Genomic DNA, 22368 nt, shown 5'->3' with positions numbered 1-22368 from the left:
TTGCACTTGGCCTTGTTGAACTTCATGAAGTTTATATGGTCCCACTCCTCATCTTGTCAAGGTCCCTCTGGATGGCAGCCATTCCCTCTAGCGAGTCAACTGCACCACTCAGCTTGCTGTCATCCACAAACTTTCTGAGGGTGCACTCGGTCCCACTGTCTATGTCATTAATAAAGATATTGAACAGTAGCAGTCCCAGTATGGACCCCTGAGGGACACCACTTGTTACTGATATCCATTTGGACATTGAGCCATTGACTGCAACTCTTTGGATGCAGCCATCCAGCCAATTCCTTATCCATCTAACAGTCCATCCATCAAACCCATATGTCTCCAATTTAGAGACAAGGATGTTGTGGGGGACTTTGTCAAAGACCCTATAGAAGTCAAGGTAGATAACATCAGTTGCTCTTCCCTTGTCCACTTATGCAGTCCCTCCATCGTAGGCGGCCACCAGGTTAATCAGGCACAATTTGCCCTTTGTGAAGCCATGTTGGCTGTCTCAAATCACCTCCCTGTCTTCCTTGGTTTTGGACACATCTTCCAGGAGGTTCTGTTCCATGATCTTCCCGGGCACAGAGATGAGGCTGACTGGTCGGTAGTTCATCTGATGGAATTATTCCTGAGAAAATGCTAATATATCATGTGACTACTTCCAACAGAAATCTGACCTCAAGGCTACTGAAAAATAGTTATTCATGGATGGAGGTGGGTGTTGTTTGAAGTGCCTGCCCCATGTTTGTTCATGTTGAAAATGTTTCAAAACTTCATTTATTGAAAGTAAATTCATATAAGTTTTGATGGTCTGTCTTCATTAGGTAGCATAATTCTGGGAAATTAATTAAAGTTGACTGTTGAGTTACAAGGTTATGGTGAATGGGTTTCTATTTAACTTCTTGAAGAGGGTTATTGGTTAAAACTGCTCGTGTTTGTTTAAGTTTAGGAGTCTTGTCACTTCTTTGCCTGATTTCTATATGAGAAAAACATGGGAAAATACAGAGCTAATTAGTCTATTCCTATTATCGCATTCTTTCTGTTTATTTGTAATATGGACAAACAGTACTTTTGAAACTCTCTTTCAAGGGTATCATTAGCACCTTCTAGCCTGGTAACTTCCTTGAAGGCTGGCTGCAGTTTTGGTCCTTGTCACAGGGAATATATGATTCATTAAAAGTACTTACTTCTTTCTCAACACTGACTAGGAAACAAAAGGTTTTCTTCTATTTCTGGTCAGTGTGCAGATCACAAGCATGCTATGATACTTTAGCAGTTTTTCCCGATGTTAAGAGAGCGCTACTATCAGCAGCTTGTTACACACACATATTACTTTGGTAATGCACCTTGTGGCTGTTGCTATAGTAACCCCACCGAAAATTACCTCAGCAGCCATTCAAATTCATTTTTACAAAAGTAAAGTAATTATAGCTATAATTAACTTTTTAAACTTGGTATGTAGTATAAATTTACTCAAACCTATGGTAATTTTTTTTTAAAAGTAATTTATGCCATTTTCCTTTTTTTGTTCTTTTGTATAATGCTTAGCTGAATAAGTACCGTTTGGGTGAGAGGTCATAACTACAATATGTCTCATCAAAATAAGATATTTATTAGCAGGTGGTAAAAATAAAATCATAGTGCCATGTAGTTCTGCCCTAAATTGCTTGCACAGTTGCTGCTAACTGTATAACTGACTTCCCAGTAATAACTGTGATTATCTGGTTTTGGACTCCACCTTAAGACAATGGCCAGGATATTTCCAATATCCATATCATTAGTATGCTTTTAAATTTTTGAAGTTAATAAACTAAGAAAACATCTGGTTTTGGCAATTGTTGGCAACACTTTTTGTGAAAGTTCATGTTTATGACAAGTTTCTTGGTTTGTTTGCAAGAGTACATGTGTGTAGCAACTTTTAGTATATACTGAAGAGGCAGTTGTGTTACAAAATCTGATTGCAGAATTTGTGCATGCATGTATGTGGTGAAGCTTCTAAGGGCTTGCCTTATTTGGGTGGGTTTTTTTTTTTAGTTAGACCCTTATCCCTCATGTATGCCTGTTACATGCTTAAAATCTTTGTATGTGCACAGGATTTGTTTGCCCACATGGCCAATGTATTTGTTAGTAGTTTGATTAGAACTGCAGTAGATGAGTGCTTAAAAGCCATGGTGAATTGGGTCTTTAATAAGTAATTATACAAAGAAATAAATAAAAATCTTCATTTTCTGATGGTATTCACTTTCACTCTTCATCCAGAGCAGTCTGGATTCAGAGACTCTCAAGACATTTCATGTAGCCCTATCATTTCGTTGGGTGTCTTATAAATTAAATATCTTCACAAGTCCTATTCTGGTTGCAGATAAACCAGTGGAAGAGGTAACTCCATCCTGCTTCCCTGCTAGAGGTTACGGACTTCCCACTCCCCAGTCTGTATCAGTCAAACAAGCTGGCTTAATTTGAACAATTTCCATAGTGTTTCTTTGCTATTCCAAATCATTTTCACAGCAATAGGTTATGGAGACATTGCACAAGCGCAAGAGCTAGCAGCTAGGGATGGACTGTGACTTTTGGAAAAAGGTGCAGTGAGAAGCAGCTGGAGTGGGGATTTGGCCTGCACAGTTGCAGTTGGAAAAGGTGTTTGATGTTTTGATGGTTTTATTTAAAGTTGCTGCTTGTGCCAGAGTCAATACCAATGTGATTCCCATTACTGTTTTCTATAATATGCTCACTGTCACAACGCTGGGCATCCTCAGGTGCCAGGAAGGAATACGTGGATTGAAACCAGCTCAAGCCTGTTGCTCTCCTCAAAATTCTTTTGTTAGTTGTTCAGTTCTTATACTCTATATTGGGCTGAGCCAGGTATACACTCCTCCCATGCTGGTCTGACTAACTCAGAGAGACATTCACACTCTCTTAATGAACTCAGGGAGAAACATTTACACCACCAGTTGATCCACTCATCTTGTTGATCCAACCCTTTTGATATAAAGAAGCCTTGAATATAATTCACTGCAACAATAAAGACTTATAAACTATGATAAACCCAAACTATGATAAACCCTTTATCAAAGGGTTATCAAAGGTGCGGCCTCACCTTGAGTATTGTGTGCAGTTCTGGGCCCCACAATTTAAGAAGGATGCTAAGATACTCGAATGCATCCAGAGGAGGGCAACAAAGCTGGTGAAAGGGCTGGAAGGCATGTCCTATGAGGAGCGGCTAAGGACTCTGGGCTTGTCTAGTTTGGAGAGAAGGAGGCTGAGGGGGGACCTCATTGCTCTCTACAGCTTCCTGAGGAGGGGAAGTGGAGAGGGAGGTGCTGATCTCTTTTCCCTGGTATCCAGTGATAGGATGTGTGGGAATGGTTCAAAGCTGCATCAGGGGAGGTTTAGACTAGGAAACATTTCTTTACCCAGAGAGTGGTCAAACACTGGAACAGGCTTCCTAGAGAGGTTGTTGATGCCCCAAGCCTGTCACTGTTTAAGAGGCATTTGGACAATGCCCTTTATAACATGCTTTAACTTTTGGTCAGCCCTGAACTGGTCAGGCAGTTGGACTGGATGATCATTTTAGGTCCCTTCCAACTGGAACTATTCTTTTCTATTCTGTTCTAAATAAATGAAATTCTAAATGTTCTGTGTTACCGTAACAGCTGTTTGCTGTTACTGTAACAGCTATTTTGAATGATATTTGAAAATTGTGTGTGCTGGTAGTGTGTGTTTAAATAATAATGGCATTCCAGTTGCCTTTTCCTTTTTATGTAGATATTCACTTCTGTTCATTTACACTTTCCATATTCCCGCTCAGCATTTTGAAATATTCTGTCAACCCAATAAATAAGTTATTTAATAAAAAATCAAACCATCACCCCATCCCTCCTAATGGAAAATATCTTGGGTTTGTGTATGCAGTTCTAGAGGCATAAAAGTATACTGTTATGCAGTTAATACAAAAGTTATTATAATTATATTGAGCATAAGTGTGTTGATTTGTTCCACTGGCATTTTGGGAAGATTGTACATGACTAAAGAGAAACAATTTCTGATATACTGCAAAATATTCAGATGTGGTACAAAGCAGTGAGTGCAGTAGAGCAGTAAGACCCTGATGTCAATCCTGATGATACATGCACTTACCCAATGATGATATTTTTTTTAATTAATTATGTTATTTTGTATCAGAGGTGACATGAGTTTTAAAGAGAAATATAAGGAGATTTTATTGATTTTAGAGTATCTTGAAAGGAATTTTGTGTTGCTGATGCAGGCAAAGCTTTCAGTCTGATTTTCAGAAACATGTTTAATTCCCTCTAAGTTGATAGAATAATAGAAAGTTATATCTACTAGTATGGTAACAGGAAGTGTGGCTAATCTACAAAAGTGTGAAATTAACTAACATAAAATATAGTAATGAGAAGAAAGTTAAAATAAATCTCTATTCCTTTGCTTCAGAGCAAGAATGTACAAATTGCGTTAAAATCTGAATTCCAGCCCATGTAATTCTTCTACACAAATGTCTCTGTTAAAAAAAAACAAAACAAAACAAAAATTTAAATGGATGTGGTGGGTTGACCCCAGCCAGCAACTAAGCACCCACCTAGCTGCTCACTCACTTTTTCCCCGGAGGGATGGGGGAGAGAATCAGAAGAGCAATAGTGAGAAAACATGGGTTGAGATAAAGACACTTTAATAAGTGAAGGAAAGAGTGGGGGGAAATCCGCAAGTGATGCAAAGGCATTCACTCACCACATCCCACAGGCAGACCAATGCTTTTGGTGAGGTGGGAGGGAAAAAGAGGCCAATTAGTGTTTCAGCATCTCTTTAGATTTCCTTTTGTGGTGGTTATGGATTTGTTATGGATTCTCCCCCCCCTCCCAGCAAATTGATGATCAACTTATCCATTCTGCTTTTTGTGTAAAACAACTAAGGGCAGATGAAATGCTCAGATTATCAAGCCCTTTTTCCTATTGGCAGAAACTAGTCAGGGTTCTGAGAAAATATTTTCAGAGTAGTAACTTCTGAATATGAATTTTTTTCTGATATATGTTTCAATACATCTTTCTGAATATGTGTAATATTCTAACATTCAACATTTACTATCAGCTTAATCTTTCATGAATAAAAACATAGTGAGGAAAATCTGATAATATTTTTGGCTCCCTCCCAGAGTTAACAAATTAATTCTTCTGTATTTTTGCTGTAAAGTAGAACTCAAATAGCTTTGTTTCTGTCATTGTTCATAACAACTTACTTTCACTATTGCATAACAAATCATTCAGAGTATCTAGAAATAGTCTAATTATTCCTTGTGTGGATTTATTTAAAAAAGAACACCTTGAATAATAACTATGAAGAAAAGAATACATTCAGAGCTTAGTGATATTTAATGATTATAAATTGCAAGGAGTACATTGCTACCCTCCCCTGGAATGAATCAGGGCAGCCTTAGGTTATTTTACTAGTAGCTAACTCTGACCAACTAGGTCATTCTTGTGCTTGGAGGTAATCAAATACACAAAAACTTAATTTCCTGCGGCAGTCTTTTTCCCAGACATCTACCCTGGGGAGAGCCCAAGCTGCCTGGTGCACTGAATTCATGGAATGTGCAACTCCTGGACCCAAATGGACTATCACACATTGGTATATTATCCCTCTTTTTTTGAAGCATCTCTTATGAAAGTTAATTAAAACTTCCAGTGCACTGCTGCTTTGTACTTGAAAACCACCATTAAGCAATAGCAGAAGAGTTGTGTGTTGTAGTTAACAAGCCCTTAAAAGCAATTTTATTGCAGTTTCAGATTATTTGCTAACTGACTGGGATGTATTTCATGTACTGCAGGCTTATTAACTTGATCAGAAGTTTCAGTCTGGATGCAGGAATTTCAGGTGGAGAATTTTTGAATTTGTCAGTGTGTTTTTTTTTTTTCTTTTATCTCCAGAGTGCCATTTATCCTCCTACCATTTTGAAACTGATAATTAATAGTTCACTATCACTTGGGAGATTCATGTTTATCTATCCTTTGTAGACATTGCAGAGTAATTATCAAGAAATATATTATAGTTTCAGATAAAATTATAGTCTTATATTTCTTATATTTCTTACACATTTTATCATATTATTTGTCTTTAAATTAACCAGAATTGAATAACTGAAAATTTTGAGTTGTTGGTGATTCAACGTGTGAAAGCCAAGCAAAGTTATATGAAAAATCATAATAATCATGCTGTCCTTTTGCAGAATTTACTTGAAGCTATGAAAATGACCAGGAAGGGAGAATGGAGCACTCTTTTATATTTCTTTCCCTCTTTTATGTCGATATTTCTCTTTTTTCTGTTGCACTTCTTATCCTATACCCCATTTCTTTTCCCAAGTCTTCCTTACTCTTTTCCTCAGTGGGATTATGGTATCACTATCTTGCATTCCTGTTGTTTCTCCCCATCTATAGTTATCTTAATGACTTGGACCGCATAGCAGATTCGGCCTATCTGCCAACTCAGCAAGATGTGCTTAGAGTTCGAGTCCCAACAACAGGGATCATTGAATATCCATTCGACTTACAAAGCGTCATTTTCAGGTAGAAAAAAGGTTTAACACCCATTTCCTTTGTTTCTTTTGTTTCCTTTTACATTAGTAATACCATGTATAGGATATTGGTTAAAAGTACAAATTGTTCAATGTTTTTAAAATTTGAGCTTGTTCATTTTGTTTTCATGTTTTTGTCCATATATGATTAGCAGCTGTTGTTAAAGATGTCAAGAGGATGAGAGACAAACAGACTTGTCTTTTTCTGAAGGTAGTTATTATTGATAGAAAAACTGGAAGTTGTTTTTCAATAAAATGAGTATATCAGGTTTTTTATGAATAATAAATTATGAAATGTAAAGGTACCACTTCTGTACTTGATTTTTAGAGAGAAGTGACATTTTGTAAGTTTAATACCACTCCTACAAATAATTTTCCCCACAGCTCATTTTGAGTGCAAATACAATTGCTTAAATAATAACTATGGTATTACAATTTCAAGTTAGACACCCGAGTGCCTAGTTACATTGAGACCCATAATGAATTAGGAGTACACTCTGCCAGCAAATTTGAGTTGTTATTTTGACTATTAACAACTTTAGTAAATACAGATTGTATTCTATTTATACTCTTAAAATTAGGCAGCCTTGACAAGTTTGGAATTTTGACTCTGGTAATTTCTTGGGAGAAATGCGGGCCACCAACTTCATTCTGTGGACATGTGTTTCTGCTGAATATACAGGGCATACATTCTAGAATAGTGGCTCAGAATCATGAGAGTTTTGAATATCAGAAATTTGAGGGCTTTGAGACCCATAATAGTTCAAATTCAGAAAGCACATCAGACTAAAAAGCAAATATGATAACCTGTTTACTTAAGACACATTCCATTAGTCTTCACTACAAATGGTAAAATTTTTAAGAAAAACAAACCAAATTGTGTTTTCAACTAAATTCTTGAATTCAGTGTTCCATATGTGTTTATATGTTTATCTGCTAAGGTATTTGTGGAGTTGATGTGGTCATTGTTCATTTTGCAGAATGGTGGATGTAGGAGGTCAACGATCGGAAAGAAGAAAATGGATACATTGCTTTGAAAATGTCACATCTATCATGTTCCTAGTAGCTCTTAGTGAATATGATCAAGTGCTTGTGGAGTCAGACAATGAGGTAAGCAAGCATCAGCATAAATCACCAGTTTTTAAGAAAAAATAATTTCACTAAAATTAATTTTAAATATTATTTAAAATTTTATTAAAGCACATGTTTGTAGAGAGCTTCAGTAGAAATGTTTGTGTTTTTACATAATTATTTGGATATTAAATTTGTTCGGCCAGTAAAGTATAATGATATATTGAATACTTGATGCTAAACAGCAAAACTCAAAGTTGTTAGTTCTTTTAAGACATTTTCAAAGCAGACTGGCTTGTCCAGTCCTGGCTGTTTTCCAAATGTCTGCCAGCAGTTGTATGCAACTATATGTAATGAAATGAGAAGTTCTACAGGGATTAAGAGGCTAATCCTCAAATAATATGACACAAACTGATCTCCTTTATGGAGGGTCAGTGGAACCTATCTATTTAGTAAATAGATCTATTTTAGTAAAATAGATCTATTTAGTAAATAGATCTAACCTATCCAGTCGCTGAGGAGAGCTGCTCCGGAGCCAGCCCGTCCCGCAGCAGAGCAGCAGATCTTGGTGCACAGGGGCTTTTCCTGAGGTAATGAAATACCAGGGCAGCGGCGAGAGCCACCTGGAGCCAGCAGCTCTCACGGAGAGTCACTGACGAGGTGGGGGTGTTGCCAGAGCAACCGCGGCCCCTCCTACAAAAGGTGGCCTTGAGAGCACCAGCGACCAGGAGCACCAGCGACCAGAGCGGGCAAACAGAGCATGGTGTGTCAGCCAGGGTGTGGCACGGCAGTTTGCGCAGCAGTTCCGCAGAAGGGCGCACAGGGAGGGCGGCACAGGTCAAGTGCATACACCCTACCTGACCCTCAAGGCAAACTGGTGGGCACTCACCTGAGAGCAAGGGCTGCAGCTCTGGCTCAGGGATCTGCGCCATCCACCCCAGCTGTGACCAATGCCTCCACCCAGATGGAGCTGCTGAAGGGAGAGGCTGGGGTGCAGCCCTCAGGCTGCGGTAAGTGCCTTGATCTTTTGCCTGGGACAGGGATGGGCAGCAGGAGACCTGCCTGCAATAGGTGTGCCCAGGTGGAGGATCTCCTGCAGCAGGTAGCTGAGCTGCAGGAGGCAGTGAGGAGGCTGTGTGGCATCAAGGAGGCCGAGAAGGAGTTGGATAACAGGGTCCAAGCGCAGTCTCCAGTGGCCCTACAGTACATGGCCAAACAGCTGAAACCCCCCCTCAACGGCACACTCAGAAGGAAGGGGGGATAAAACTGCAGAAGAATGGAGGGTCATAAAGCCAAGAACCAGCAGGAGGAATAGACTTCCCCTGAAGCTTGAGGTGCCCCTGCAGAAACCTCCAGTGGCAGACACAGAAGGAAGGGGGATAAAACTGCAGAGGAATGGAAGGATGCAAAGGCAAGGACTAGCAGGAGAAAGAGACTTCCCCCAAAGCCTGAGGTGCCATTGCAGAACCGCTTCAGTCTGCAGACTGAGGAGAAAAGACCTGCTGCATCAGGAGAGATGCTGGAGCTAGGTAAGGCAGCCCAGTGTGCTCGCCATATAAAGACCAGTCCTACCAAGAAAAAGCGATGGGTGATAGTGGTAGGTGACTCTCTACTGAAAGGCACGAAGGTGTCCATCTGCCGACCTGATGCACTCTCTAGAGAGGTGTGCTGCTTACCAGGGGCTCGCATCAGGGATGTCATGGAGAGACTACCGAGCCTAGTACAGCCCACAGACTATTACCCACTGCTGTTGTTTCACGTGGGCACCAGTGATACAGCTAAGAGCAGTCCAAGGCGTATCAAGGAGGACTACAGAGCCCTGGGAGCGGCAGTAAAGGACTCTGTGGCCCAGGTAGTTTTCTCATCAATCCTCCCAGTCAAAGGGAAGGGGATTAAAAGGGACAGTTGAATTAGGCAAATCAACACATGGCTACAGGACTGGTGCCACAGCCAGGGGTTTGGCCACTTAGACCAGAGGAATCGTTACGAGAAACCTGGTCTACTGGCAGCTGACGGGGTCCATCTGTCAGAGAAGGGCAAGATCATCTTGGGTCATAGGCTAGCCAAGCTGGTAAAGAGGGCTTTAAACTAGAGTTGCCGGGGGAGGGGATCCTCAGTCCATCCCAATTCATCCAGTCGGATGCCTGGGCCAGCAAGTAAGTCAGCTTCATTGGGGGCCCAACTGAAATGCCTCTATGCAAACGCATAGAGCATGGGGAACAAACAAGAGGAGCTAGAGACGTGCGCATACCTGCAAGGATATGACCTTATTGGCATCACGGAGACATGGTGCGACGGCTCCAATGACTGGAGTGTTGGAATGGAGGGATATAAGCTTTTTAGGAAGGACAGGCAGGGGAGACGAGGAGGGGGTGTTGCCCTCTATGTCAATGACCAGCTGGAGTGCATGGAGCTCTGCCTGGGGATGGAGGAGGAGCCAACCAAGAGCTTATGGGTCAAGATTAAAGGGAAAGCAGGGATGGGATATGTTATAGTGGGCATCTGCTACAGGCCACCTGACCAGGAAGACCGAGCAGATGAGGCCCTCTACAGACAGATAGGTGTAGCCTCACGTTCACAGGTCCTGGTCCTCATGGGGAACTTCAACCACCCCGATATCTGTTGGAAGGACAATACAGCTGGGCACAAGCAATCCAGGAGGTTCCTGGAATGCGTGGATGACAACTTCCTTCTCCAAGTGATAGAGGAGCCGACGAGGAGAGGTGCCATGCTGGACCTTATTCTCACCAACAAGGAGGGACTGGTGGGGGATGTGAAGCTCAAGGGCAGCCTTGGCTGCAGCGACCATGAAATGGTGGAGTTCAAGATCCATAGGGCAGCAAGGAGGGCACGCAGCCAGCTCACCACCCTGGACTTCAGAAGAGCAGACTTTGGCCTCTTCAGGGACCTGCTTGGTAGAGTACCTTGGGATAAAGCCCTGGAGGGAAGAGGGGCCCAAGAAAGCTGGTTAGTATTCACGGACCACCTCCTCCAGGATCAAGAGCGATGCATCCTGACAAAGAGGAAGGCAGGCAAAAATGCCAGGAGGCCTGCATGGATGAACAAGGAGCTCCTGGATAAACTAAGGCACAATAAGGAAGCCTACAGAGGGTGGAAGCAAGGGCAGGTAGCTTGGGAGGAATACAGGGAAATTGTCCAAGAAGCCAGGGACCAGGTTAGGAAAGCTAAATCCCTGATAGAATTAAATCTGGCCAGGGATGTCAAGGGCAACAAGAAAAGCTTCTATATGTATGTTGGTGATAAAAGGAAGACTAGGGAAAATGTGGACCCTCTCCGGAATGAAACGGGAGACCTGGTTACCCGGGATATGGAGAAGGCTGAGGTACTCAACGACTTTTTTGCCTCAGTCTTCACCAACAAGTGCTCAAGCCACACCGCCCAAGTCACAGAAGGCAAAGGCAGGGACTAGGAGGATGAAGAACCGCCCACTGTAGGAGAAGATCAGGTTTGAGAGCATCTAAGGAACTTGAAGGGGCACAAGTCCATGGGACCTGATGAGGTGCATCCGTGGGTCCTGAGGGAACTGGCGGATGAAGTTGCTAAGCTGCTATCCATCATTTTTGAGAAGTTGTGGCAGTCCGGTGAAGTTTCCACTGACTGGAAAAGGGGAAACATAATCCCCATTTTTAAAAAAGGAAAAAAGGCAGACCCTGGGAACTACAGGCCAATCAGTCTCACAGAATCACAGAATGTTAGGGATTGGAAGGGACCTCGAAAGATCATCTAGTCCAATCCCCCTGCCGGGGCAGGATTGCCTAGACCATATCACACAGGAACGCGTCCAGGCGGGTTTTGAATGTCTCCAGAGAAGGAGACTCCACAACCTCTCTGGGCAGCCTGTTCCAGTGTTCAGTCACCCTTACAGTAAAGAAGTTTTTCCTCAAATTTAAGTGGAACCTCCTGTGCTCCAGCTTGCACCCATTGCCCCTTGTCCTGTCAAGGGATGTCACTGAGAAGAGCCTGGCTCCATCCTCTTGACACTTGCCCTTTACATATTTATAAACATTAATGAGGTCACCCCTCAGTCTCCTCTTCTCTAAGCTAAAGAGACCCAGCTCCCTCAGCCTCTCCTCATAAGGGAGATGTTCCACTCCCTTAATCATCTTCGTGGCTCTGCGCTGGACTCTCTCTAGCAGTTCCCTCTCCTTCTTGAACTGAGGGGCCCAGAACTGGACACAATACTCCAGATGCGGCCTCACCAGGGCAGAGTAGAGGGGGAGGAGAACCTCTCTCGACCTGCTGACCACACCCCTTCTAATACACCCCAGGATGCCATTGGCCTTCTTGGCCACAAGGGCACACTGCTGGCTCATGGTCATCCTGTTGTCCACTAGGACCCCCAGGTCCCTTTCCTCTACGCTGGTCTCCAACAGGTCTGTCCCCAACTTGTACTGGTACATGGGGTTGTTCTTGCCCAGATGCAGGACTCTACACTTGCCCTTGTTATATTTCATTAAATTTCTCCCCGCCCAACTCTCCAGCCTGTCCAGGTCCCTCTGAATGGCTGAGCAGCCTTCCGGCATCTCAGCCACTCCTCCCAGTTTTGTGTCATCAGCGAACTTGCTGACAGCGCACTCTATTCCCTCATCCAAGTCATTAATGAATATATTGAATAGAACTGGTCCCAGAACCGACCCTTGCGGAACTCCGCTAGACACAGACCTCCAACTGGACTCTGTCCCGCTGACCACTACTCTCTGGCTTCTTTCCTTCAGCCAGTTCACAATCCACCTCACTACCCGATCATCCAGACCACACTTCCCCAGTTTAGCTGCGAGGATGCTGTGGGAGACCGTGTCAAACGCTTTACTGAAATCAAGATAGACCACATCCACAGCTTTACCATCATCTATCCACCGGGTAACATCCTCATAAAAGGCTATCAAGTTGGTTGAGCAAGACTTCCCGTTGGTGAAGCCATGCTGAGTGCCCCTAATGATCCCCCTATCCTTGATGTGCCTAGAGACAGCACCAAGAACAACCCAACCTCTGTGCCTGGCAAGATCATGGAGCAGATCCTCCTGGAAAACTCTACTGAGGCATATGGAAATTAAGGAGGTGATTAGTGACAGCCAACATGGCTTCACTAAGGGCAAATCATGCCTGACAAATTTGGTGGCCTTCTACGACAGGGTTACAGCGCTGGTGGATAGGGGAAGAGCGACTGATGTCATCTACCTGGACTCGTGCAAAGCATTTGACACTGTCCCGCATGACATCCTTGTTTCTAAATTGGAGAGACATGGACTTGACAGATGGACCACTCGGTGGATAAGGAATTGGCTGGATGGTCGCACTCAAAGAGTTGCGGTCAACAGCTCTATGTCCAAGTGGACACCAGTGACGAGTGGCGTTCCTCAGGGGTCTGTATTGGGACCGGTCCTGCTTAACATCTTTGTCGGCGACATGGACAGTGGGATTGAGTGCACCCTCAGCAAGTTTGCTGATGACACCAAGCTGTGTGGTGTGGTCGACATGCTGGAGGGAAGGGATGCCATCCAGAGGGACCTTGACTGGCTTGAGAGCTGGGCCTATACGAACCGCATGAAGTTCAACAAGGTCAAGTGCAAGGTCCTGCATATAGGTCGGGGCAATCCCAAGCACAAATACAGGCTGGGCAGAGAATGGATTGAGAGCAGCCCTGAGGAAAAGGACTTGGGAGTGATGGTTGATGAGAAGCTCAACATGAGCCAGCAATGTGCGCTTGCAGCCCAGAAGGCCAACCGTATCCTGGGCTGCATCAAAAGCAGCGTGGCCAGCAGGTTGAGGGAGGTGACTATCCCCGTCTGCTCTGCTGTCGTGAGACCCCCATCTGGAGTACTGCGTTCAGCTCTGGGGCCCCCAACATAAGAAGGACATGGAGCTGTTGGAACAAGTCCAGAGGAGGGCCATGAAGATGATCAGAGGGCTGGAGCACCTCTCCTATGAAGACAGGCTGAGAGAGTTGGGGCTGTTCAGCCTGGAGAAGAGAAGGCTCCGGGGAGACCTTAGAGCAGCCTTCCAGTACCTGAAGGAGGCCCACGGGAAAGCAGGAGAGGTACTTTTTACAAGGGCATGTAGTGATTGGATGAGGAGGAACGGTTTTAAACTGAAAGAGGATAGATTTAGATTAGATATTAGGAAGAAATTCTTTACTGTGAGGGTGGTGAGACACTGGAACAGGTTGCCCAGAGAAGTTGTGGATGCCCCCTCCCTGGCAGTGTTCAAGGCCAGGTTGGATGGGGCTTTGAGCAACCTGGTCTAGAGGAAAGGTGTCCCTGCCTGTGGCAGGGGGGTTGGAACTAGATGATCTTCAAGGTCCCTTCCAACCCAAACCATTCTATGTTTCTATGATTCTATTTTGTGTTAAAAGTGTAATAGTTGACTATAGAGAAATGTTGTTGTAGCTATTTGCATAGTTAGTGTTGTGTAGCAGAGACATAAAAATAGACAGTGGTAATTAAAATAAAATTCATGGGTTCTTTGCTAGAACAGACCCTAAAGTAGTAAACTTCATTCAATTCATTTAAAGTATAGGGTTTATATTGGCTTATATTTTCTACCTGTATTGCTATTTCAAAGAATAACAGAAGTAAGAAACTCATGGGTGGTGATGTATGAACTAAGCAGGCAAAATGCAGTAGTACACAGTGTTTTGTATACAGTTTTACAAAGTAGAGGGGAAATTTAATATTTGGATTTTTTCTTTCATGAAGAATATTCCTGTTATTCACAGAATCACAGAATGTTAGGGATTGGAAGGGACCTCGAAAGATCATCTAGTCCAATCCCCCTGCCGGAGCAGGATTACCTAGATCATATCACACAGGAACGCGTCCAGGCGGGTTTTGAATGTCTCCAGAGAAGGAGACTCCACAACCTCTCTGGGCAGCCTGTTCCATCAAACTTACGTGAGCTACTCACGAGCACTGTTCTATGCAAGTTTTTAACATTCATTTACAAAAGTTAGATGAGAAAAAGAAAGCATTTTAATGTTCTTCATGACTGTGTATATATGTTGATTTCATTGTTTAAGAGAAGGGTTGACATAGCAAGGTAAAACAGATGTCCCTGGGCAGTCATGATTGTATTTGCAACTTTCTTCAGTATTAGTTTTTTTAAGAAAAACTGGAAGCTCTTAAAGCTTTTAATTTTATACTTTTCCCATAAAAGAAAGAAATCTTATTACATTATTCACATCATCAGCCATCTTCTTAAGAAGTACAGCTGTCACAAAGCAGAAATTCCCAGTTGCTTATATAGTGAATACATTTTGTCATTTATTTTTGTATTCTGTTTATTTTTGTATTCTTTTAACTTGCCAGGTATCAGAATGTTTTTATTTTGTTTTGTAAGACATAGATGTTTGATGTTGTGGTCCGAACAGTAATGGAGTCTGGCAACGCAATATAAAACAAAGCTTTATTGAGAAAGTAAGAAAGATGAGCAACAATTCCCCCGTATAGCAACTCACCCAATCACTGATAGTGAACACAGGATCATAAGCAATGCCCTGGCTCTGGTGGACTGCCAGGGACATGTGGTGTCTGGGTCATCTGGCAGAAACAGCCAATCGTACAAATGCCTTTTGAATGCGTAGAAGAGTTGTGACAATGTAGGTCAGGGGGCAGGGTGTTGGCAGTCTGTCTAAGCTGCCAATATTGGTCAAGGGGCAGGGTGTCAGGAGGCAGGGTGTCACTTCCACCCCTTGATTCTCTCAAATGATCTCTTGACATGGAGTTATAGTCTAGGATGTTGTTTTGGCAGGTTGTTAGTTATTATAATAAACTAGGTGAGGTTGGTGTTCCAACACCTGCAGGGTATAAGTTACATAGTCAGAGGTCAAAAGCTAGTGCATCATGATATGAGTACTGTAGAATCACCTCTATCAAGTATCAGTTGTGCAGGCATATGGGAGATGATTACTATGGCATGTTCCCAATTGCTACAAGAGAGGCTGCTAAAGAGATTACAACCAGCATCCGCTTATATCTAGTGGCCCCAACCTGAGTCAGGGAGTGGCTTGACCATGACTGGGAAAATGCTTTACAACACAATCTACAACCCCATCCACTGATATGAAACAAAACATAAAAAATTACAATAAACAAGATAATTACAATAAGTACAGCCAAAATCTTTTGACAACTACCATGAGATCTGGGAACCAAGAGGAACCATGACCACAATTCGCCAATTCCCCAATCGATATTTTTCGGTTGCCACCTGATGCAAGGGCTTTAGTTGTTCCTAGTTTTTATTAAGGTCAGCCTCAATGTGTAGATCTTGGTTGAAATAGACACAGCAGGTAGCATTTACTAATGCACAAATTCCACCTTGCGTGGCCAGCAAGTACTCTAAGTCTAGGTGGTTTTGAATGGTAGTCTGTGATACTTGAGCAACTTCTTGCTGCAGTGCTTGGATGGCATTGGTTGTTACGCTTTCTATGTTTTCCAGGATAGCAGAGAGAATGATGATTGCTCTCTCCAGCTCAGAGACCCCTAGCCAAGGAAGGAGGGTCCAGGCAAACTGGTGAAATCTGGATCCCCGTTCTGCCAAAAGATTAATACCACACTGATGTCGCAGGGCATTTTTGCGGACATGGATCACATAGAGGTTTTCTTCAACATGCATCCCAGGCACTATTAGTCCAGGTGTGTAGGCCCCCTCTTGCTCCATGGGAGAGTTTTCATGGCACAGCTGCTGCACAGCCAGTATACGCTGGGGGCACCTGTTGTGCTAAGGTCATGGCAGCGAGTGGTGTCTTTCAGGCAACTGTCAATATTGGCATGGTAGGTTTGCATGGTGTAGGATGGACCCCGCCGCATGGTTTGTAGTTGATCATGGGATGGATCATAGCCCATAAAGTTCTGGAGGACATAGAATTCCGATCCGTTCTTTACCGAGGCGGCACTGGGTAGTCGGTGGTTGAGGGATTAGCCCGAATAGAGTAATATCTGACAAAAATTTTAGGTGCGTGGCCCCACAGTTCCACCAATACCAGAATTCCCACCCTGGGAACTCCTTGGTGCCCAGATGCAGAATGCTGTGTACAAATCCAACAATCAGTTCCCTTTCTGACATTCGCCAGTGCCTGAGATGTGAGAATTAACAAGTTAGGATCCCAACCAGCAAGGCCCTGGTGGGCTGTCCCTAAAAACAGTATCCACAGCATATTCAAAAGAGGGGCTTGCTCGGAATAACCAACAGTAGTACAAGTAAAACAACTACAATAAACAGCAATATAGCAGTGTCGCGACTGGGTCAGGGACGCGGCAGAATAATATGGACACCTCACTCTACTGACTCGGAGTAAGGCGATTAGTTCAGTTAGTAACTTTACTGTTACTAGATACCCCGCTTCACTGACTCAATGCCAGGCAGTTAATTCATTTAGGCAGCTTTATTATCACAATTGTCATTGTACTTAAGCAAAACAACCTTAAACAGTCTCGCGAGCTCAACACACAATAATGCAAATAATAGTGGGGTAAAATACAAAGCTCTGGCAAGGAAAGAGACCATACGACCTGTCCAGTAGTCCAATGCAGCTGTTGATATGGCAGAAGCGAGGTTGGGCGTAACGGGATCTCAGATCAGCTGAGGGGGAGCTCCGAAGAGTGGTTCCCTCGGTCAGCTTTTACACCCTCAAGTTACATAACTTCTCATATGTGATGTGGTGATAATCCCTTAGACTTTTCAAATGCCCACCAAGGTCTGGGTGGTAAAACAAGGTTGGTCCTTACTGATAAATGGGTAGTGAAAGGGGAAGAAAAAGTCCTTGTGGCTCAGCAAAAACACACACACTGCTATATTCATGGTAAAGTCTGAGGAAGAGAGACAAGAAACACTACCACCCGCTCGCAACCACACTATCATATTTGTGTAATGTAGTTACAAGTAGGCAGCAGTGGCTCGACCTCAGAGCACTTATTTTCTGGTATATGTTTCAAATGCGACAGGCTCTTGACATGAGTTGAGGCCGCAACTTCTGGTTACAGATAAGCGACGGAGGAGTGGTGGAGGCATCCTTATCGTGGTCTGCACAGTAAGGGTGGTTGTGCTAGGCAGGGAGAGGCTACCCGGCCTACGCCCGGTCCCACTTTCCACCTGCACAATTACGGCATTCCCTGTCTTCAGCAGGCCTTTAGCATAAGTACAGACCACAGCTTTGAGCTCTGGGCCTCACAAGCAGGAGGATTTTTCCAGATTGTTGTGGTTGAGATAAAGACAGTTTAATAGGTAATGCAAAAGCTGTGCATGGAAGCAAAGCAAAATAAGGAATTCATTCACTACTTCCCATTCACAGACAGATTTTTACCCATTTCCAGGAAAGCAGCGCTTCATCACATGTTCATAGTTACTTGATAAGACAAATGTCATAATGCCGAACGTCCCCCTCCCCTCCTCCTTCCCCCAGCTTCTTGTACACCTCAGCATAATCACTGGTGGAGCAGTGTAAGAAGCGTAATAGGCCTTGATGCTGTACAAGCACTGTTCAGCAATAACTAAAACATCCCTATGTTATCAACACTGGTTTGGTCACAAATCCAAAACGTAGCACCATATGATCTGCTATGAAGAAATTAACTCTATCCCAGCAAAAAACAGTGCATAGATCAGTCTGTTTTAGGGTGGTCCAGTAGTTGGGCTGAGTCAGTGGCTTTGGGCTCATCATGGATATTGTCACTTCCTGAAGTATAAAATCACTTCTAGGACAGACAAAAGGGGCAGTCTGTGGATCCAACGATGAGGTTTGGGCACTGGTGTCCACAACAAAGGTGACTGAGTGCCAGTCATTCACGACAACTTCTAATCGGGGCTAGGACATAGGGTATGCAAAAAGGTCTGCTGGGAAACAGAACTAGAAGGCATATCTCCATCTGGTGGTGGACACCCACCCACCAGTTCTTGGGCAGCACCTTAGAGAGAGGAAGGAGGGGCTGAAGGTGAGGCACTGCAAGGCTCACAGGGAAGGGTGGGGCCAGGCCCACCTGCTGATAGCCATTCAGAAGCTGTACAAAGACATTGTTTGACAATTTATCAATTTGTTGGGGGGTGGGTAAACCCCCTTTCCAGCAGGAACCACCAGAGGTGGACCCTCTCTGTCTGGCAGGCAGAGGTGCCCCATCATCTGCCCAGGTGAAGATTCCTCTGCATCTGACCAAGGGGCACAGGAGCCATTGTCACAGCACCCACCCCTGCAGCCAAGGCAAGCAGAGCCCCTGTGTCCCACCATCCCCATCACTGAGGTGAGTTAGAGCTGCCTTAGTGTGCCAGAGCCTCCTGAGCCACTCCATCCAGCCTTCTCCTGGCTTTTTATGAAACTGGTTGCCCAGGGAGCAGAACTGTTCCCTGGTACAGGCTTGCACCCTGCAAGTGCTCAAGGCAGACAGAGGAAGGGCAGAGGTGCTCTTCCTCTGTAGAGTCAATAAGGGGGTCAGGGTCTGGTCCAGGGACATTTTTGTCCCTGTCCCAGTTATCATCCTTGTCATCGTCCTGGTAGATAGTGACCCTAACTTGGGCCGTTATACTGGGACGATTGCTCTGGGCCTCGAGGGCCCACTGGGCCAAGGGGGCTAGCTTATGCTCATCCCTCTCGGCCCCTTGCTTATCTTATCCTACCTGTTTGAGGGTGCTGGTAATTTCAGCCAGGCAGCATCGAGGGCACAAGTCACAAGGCCAATTAAGCAACCTTTGCCTTTTCCCAGTGCCACCATTTAAGGCTGGGCTGGCTTTTAAGCGGACAACAGATGCTCTCTATTAACCCTTTCCTTCCCCAGAGGGGAAAAGGAAAAGAGAAAAGGGAGAGAGACTTATGGGTTGGAAAGTTAAAACAGTTTTAATAAACAATAACAATGAAAAAGAGTATAATAATATTAATGGAAATAATAAATTATATACAAAACCAATACTGAGCTCCTCCCGATGACAATCATGTCACCACTTGATGCTGCAGGGTAGGCACCGGGAAGTCCTGAACTGAACTCAGCAGCAGACGGGAAATGGGTTCAGGAATGCACGGATTCAGGAGTGAAGGCAGAAGCACGGGCAGAGTCCTCCCCGGATGCCAGCCACAGAGGAAGGGAGCACGACCCTTGTGATCCTTAAGCTTTAAACTGAGAATGACGTGTATGGGATGGAATATTTCGTTGGTCAGTTTTGGATCACCTGTCCTGTCCACTCCTCCCTGCAGGTGTGACCCCTTTATGCCCTTTCACTTGTGGAACACAGGAGACCTTCTGCTGCTGTATCACCCCATACAATGATATCATCAATGTATTGCAAATGTTCTGGAGCTCCACCCTTTTCCAGTGCAGTCTGGATCAGTCCATGGCAAATAGTAGGGCTGTGTTTCCACCCCTGGGGCAGTCGATTCCAGGTGTACTGGATACCCCTCGAGGTAAAAGCAAACTGTGGCCTGCACTTTGGTGCCAAGGGAGTAGAGAAAAATGCATTAGCAATGTCTATGGTGGCATACCACTTGGCTGCCTTTGACTCCAGGTCATAGTGAAGTTCTAGCATGTCTGGCATGGCAGCACTTAGTGGTGGCATAATGTCATTTAGGCAATGGTAGTATACTGTTAATCTCCATTCTCCCTTAGGCTTCTGCACTGGCCATGTGGGACTGTTAAATGGTGAGTGAGTCTCACTGATCAGTCCTTGATTTTCCAGTTGTTGAATCAGTGCATGAATGGAGATCAGGGAGTCTTGGTTGGTGCAATATTGTCATCGGTGCACTACTGTGTTAGCAAGTGGCACCTGTTGTTCTTCAACTTTCAGCAACCCCACAACAGAAGGATCCTCTGAGAGGCCAGGCAAGGTAGACAGCTGTTTAATGTCATCAGTCTCTATGACTGCTATACCAAAGGCCCATCTATACCCTTTCAAGTCCTTAAAATACCCTCTCCTGAGGTAGTCCATGCCAAGGACACACGGAGCATCTGGGCCAGTCACAATAGGGTGCTTTTCCCACTAATTCCCAGTTAGGCTCACTTCGGCCTCCAATACAGATAACTCTTGAGATCCCCCCCATCACTCCAGAAATGCTGATGGATTCTGTCCCTGTATGATTTGATGGCATTAGGGTGCACTGTGCACCAGTGTCTACCAGGGCTTTATAGCCTTTTGGTTCTGACGTGCCAGGCCATCGGATCCACACAGTCCAGTAAACTCGGTTATCCCTCTCCTCCTCCTGGCTGGAGGCAGGGCCCCTCTAATCCTGTTTATTCGTGCCTTGTAGGGAGAGATTAGAATCCCATCTACTCTGACATGAGATCCGCCCACTAGAAACTGCAGCAGCCACCTTCCTGGAAAAACCCCATCATGTATTTTTTTTTACCTCGCAAGTCGCGTGCTCGTGCCCGTAGGGCAGCGGTAGGTTTTCCATCCCATCTCCTCACGTCCTCTCCATAATCACACAGGGAAAACCACAGAGTACCTCGTGGCATGTTCCATCTCTCTTGGGCTGGTCTTGTGGGAGGGCGTCTTCTCTTGATGGTTGCAATGTGGGCCCATGCAGGTGGAGAGTAGTGGAGAGTGGGATCTATTCTCCATCTTGGACAGTTTGTCAAGCAGTTCTTCAAATAAGTTCTCGGATTTCTTAGTTTTTCCACAGCTAAGGCACAGGCCTGTAGGGGAGGAGAGAGACTGTCTTCATACTGCCGTATTCTGATAGCCACATCACTCACAGTTGGTATCTTTTCATTCCTTCTCAGAACAATATTGACTATGTGTGGGCATATGTCGATGGGGCACTCTGCACCAACTTCGGCAACATAGGTCAGTTGCGTGGCATTGCATCAGGATCTGTCATTGTTTGTGGGTCACTATAGATCATCTCTCTCACAGCTAGTTCTCTCAGGTACTGAATACCTTTTTCCATAGTGGTCCATTTGCTTGGGCGGCATACAATATCTTCCCTAAAAGGATACCTGGTCTTTACAGCTGACAAGAGTCACCTCCAGAGGCTGAGAGCGTTTGCCTTTTTTCCAAGCACCTTATCAATGCTCTCTTCTCTGGCCAGGGATCCCAACTACTTGGCTTCTCTACGCTCCAAGTCCAAGATATTGATCCCATTATCCCAGAATCAGAGCAACCAAGTGATTAATGGCTCACCTTCATGGCAGCTAAAATCTTTTCTTATATTTTGCAACTCCTTCAGGGATAGGGAGTGGATGGTTACCTCTGCTTCTGACTCTTCCTCGTGTGATGGCCCTGACTGAGAAGAATCCTCTCCCTCATCTCCATCCTTGCTTTCCTCCACTACACAAACTGATTTTCTTTTGTGCTTTCTCCTGGTTACAGGGGCAACTGATACTGACACGGGTTGAGTAGGAGTGGCCATAGTTGCTGTCACGGAGGTTGGCATAGCTGTGGTGCCTGTTGTCGGAGTTGGAGTGGCTGTGGTGCATGTTGCCAAGGCAGCACACATTGTAGGAGTTGAGGTGGCTTCACAACACCTACACCTCCACGGATATTTAATTTTACACCACACCTGAAAAACATTCAGGAAAACCAATAATAGGAGCATGCTATTTTGATAGTCCCAAGAATAGCCAAAATTCCCAAAATCTGGCAGAGTCAGCTTGGCAGAAAAGATCAAATGAGACAAGTGTTCAGACTGCCTGTCTTTCAGAGCCCTGTGTAGGATGATGCTTAAATGATATATCCATGAAATTGCAATCCAGTGACAAAGATCTGCAATTAAAGAATTGGAG

At 44.4% G+C, this 22368-nt stretch overlaps 1 protein-coding gene across 1 annotated transcript in view; it reads left to right on the top strand.

Annotated features, from left to right (window-relative positions):
* LOC137675704 (guanine nucleotide-binding protein G(q) subunit alpha-like) overlaps positions 1 to 22368 on the top strand; it is a 203230-nt gene that overhangs the window by 164857 nt on the left and 16005 nt on the right. The window contains exons 4-5 of the mRNA XM_068421898.1: positions 6441 to 6569; positions 7558 to 7687. Of these exons, the coding sequence (XP_068277999.1) occupies positions 6441 to 6569; positions 7558 to 7687 (259 nt within the window). The remainder of the gene's footprint in view (positions 1 to 6440; positions 6570 to 7557; positions 7688 to 22368) is intronic.

The sequence above is a fragment of the Nyctibius grandis genome, chromosome W, assembly GCF_013368605.1.
Source record: "Nyctibius grandis isolate bNycGra1 chromosome W, bNycGra1.pri, whole genome shotgun sequence".
Lineage (NCBI taxonomy): Eukaryota > Metazoa > Chordata > Aves > Nyctibiiformes > Nyctibiidae > Nyctibius > Nyctibius grandis.
Note: the sequence above shows the minus strand (reverse complement) of the source record. Positions and strands in the feature narration are given on the sequence as shown.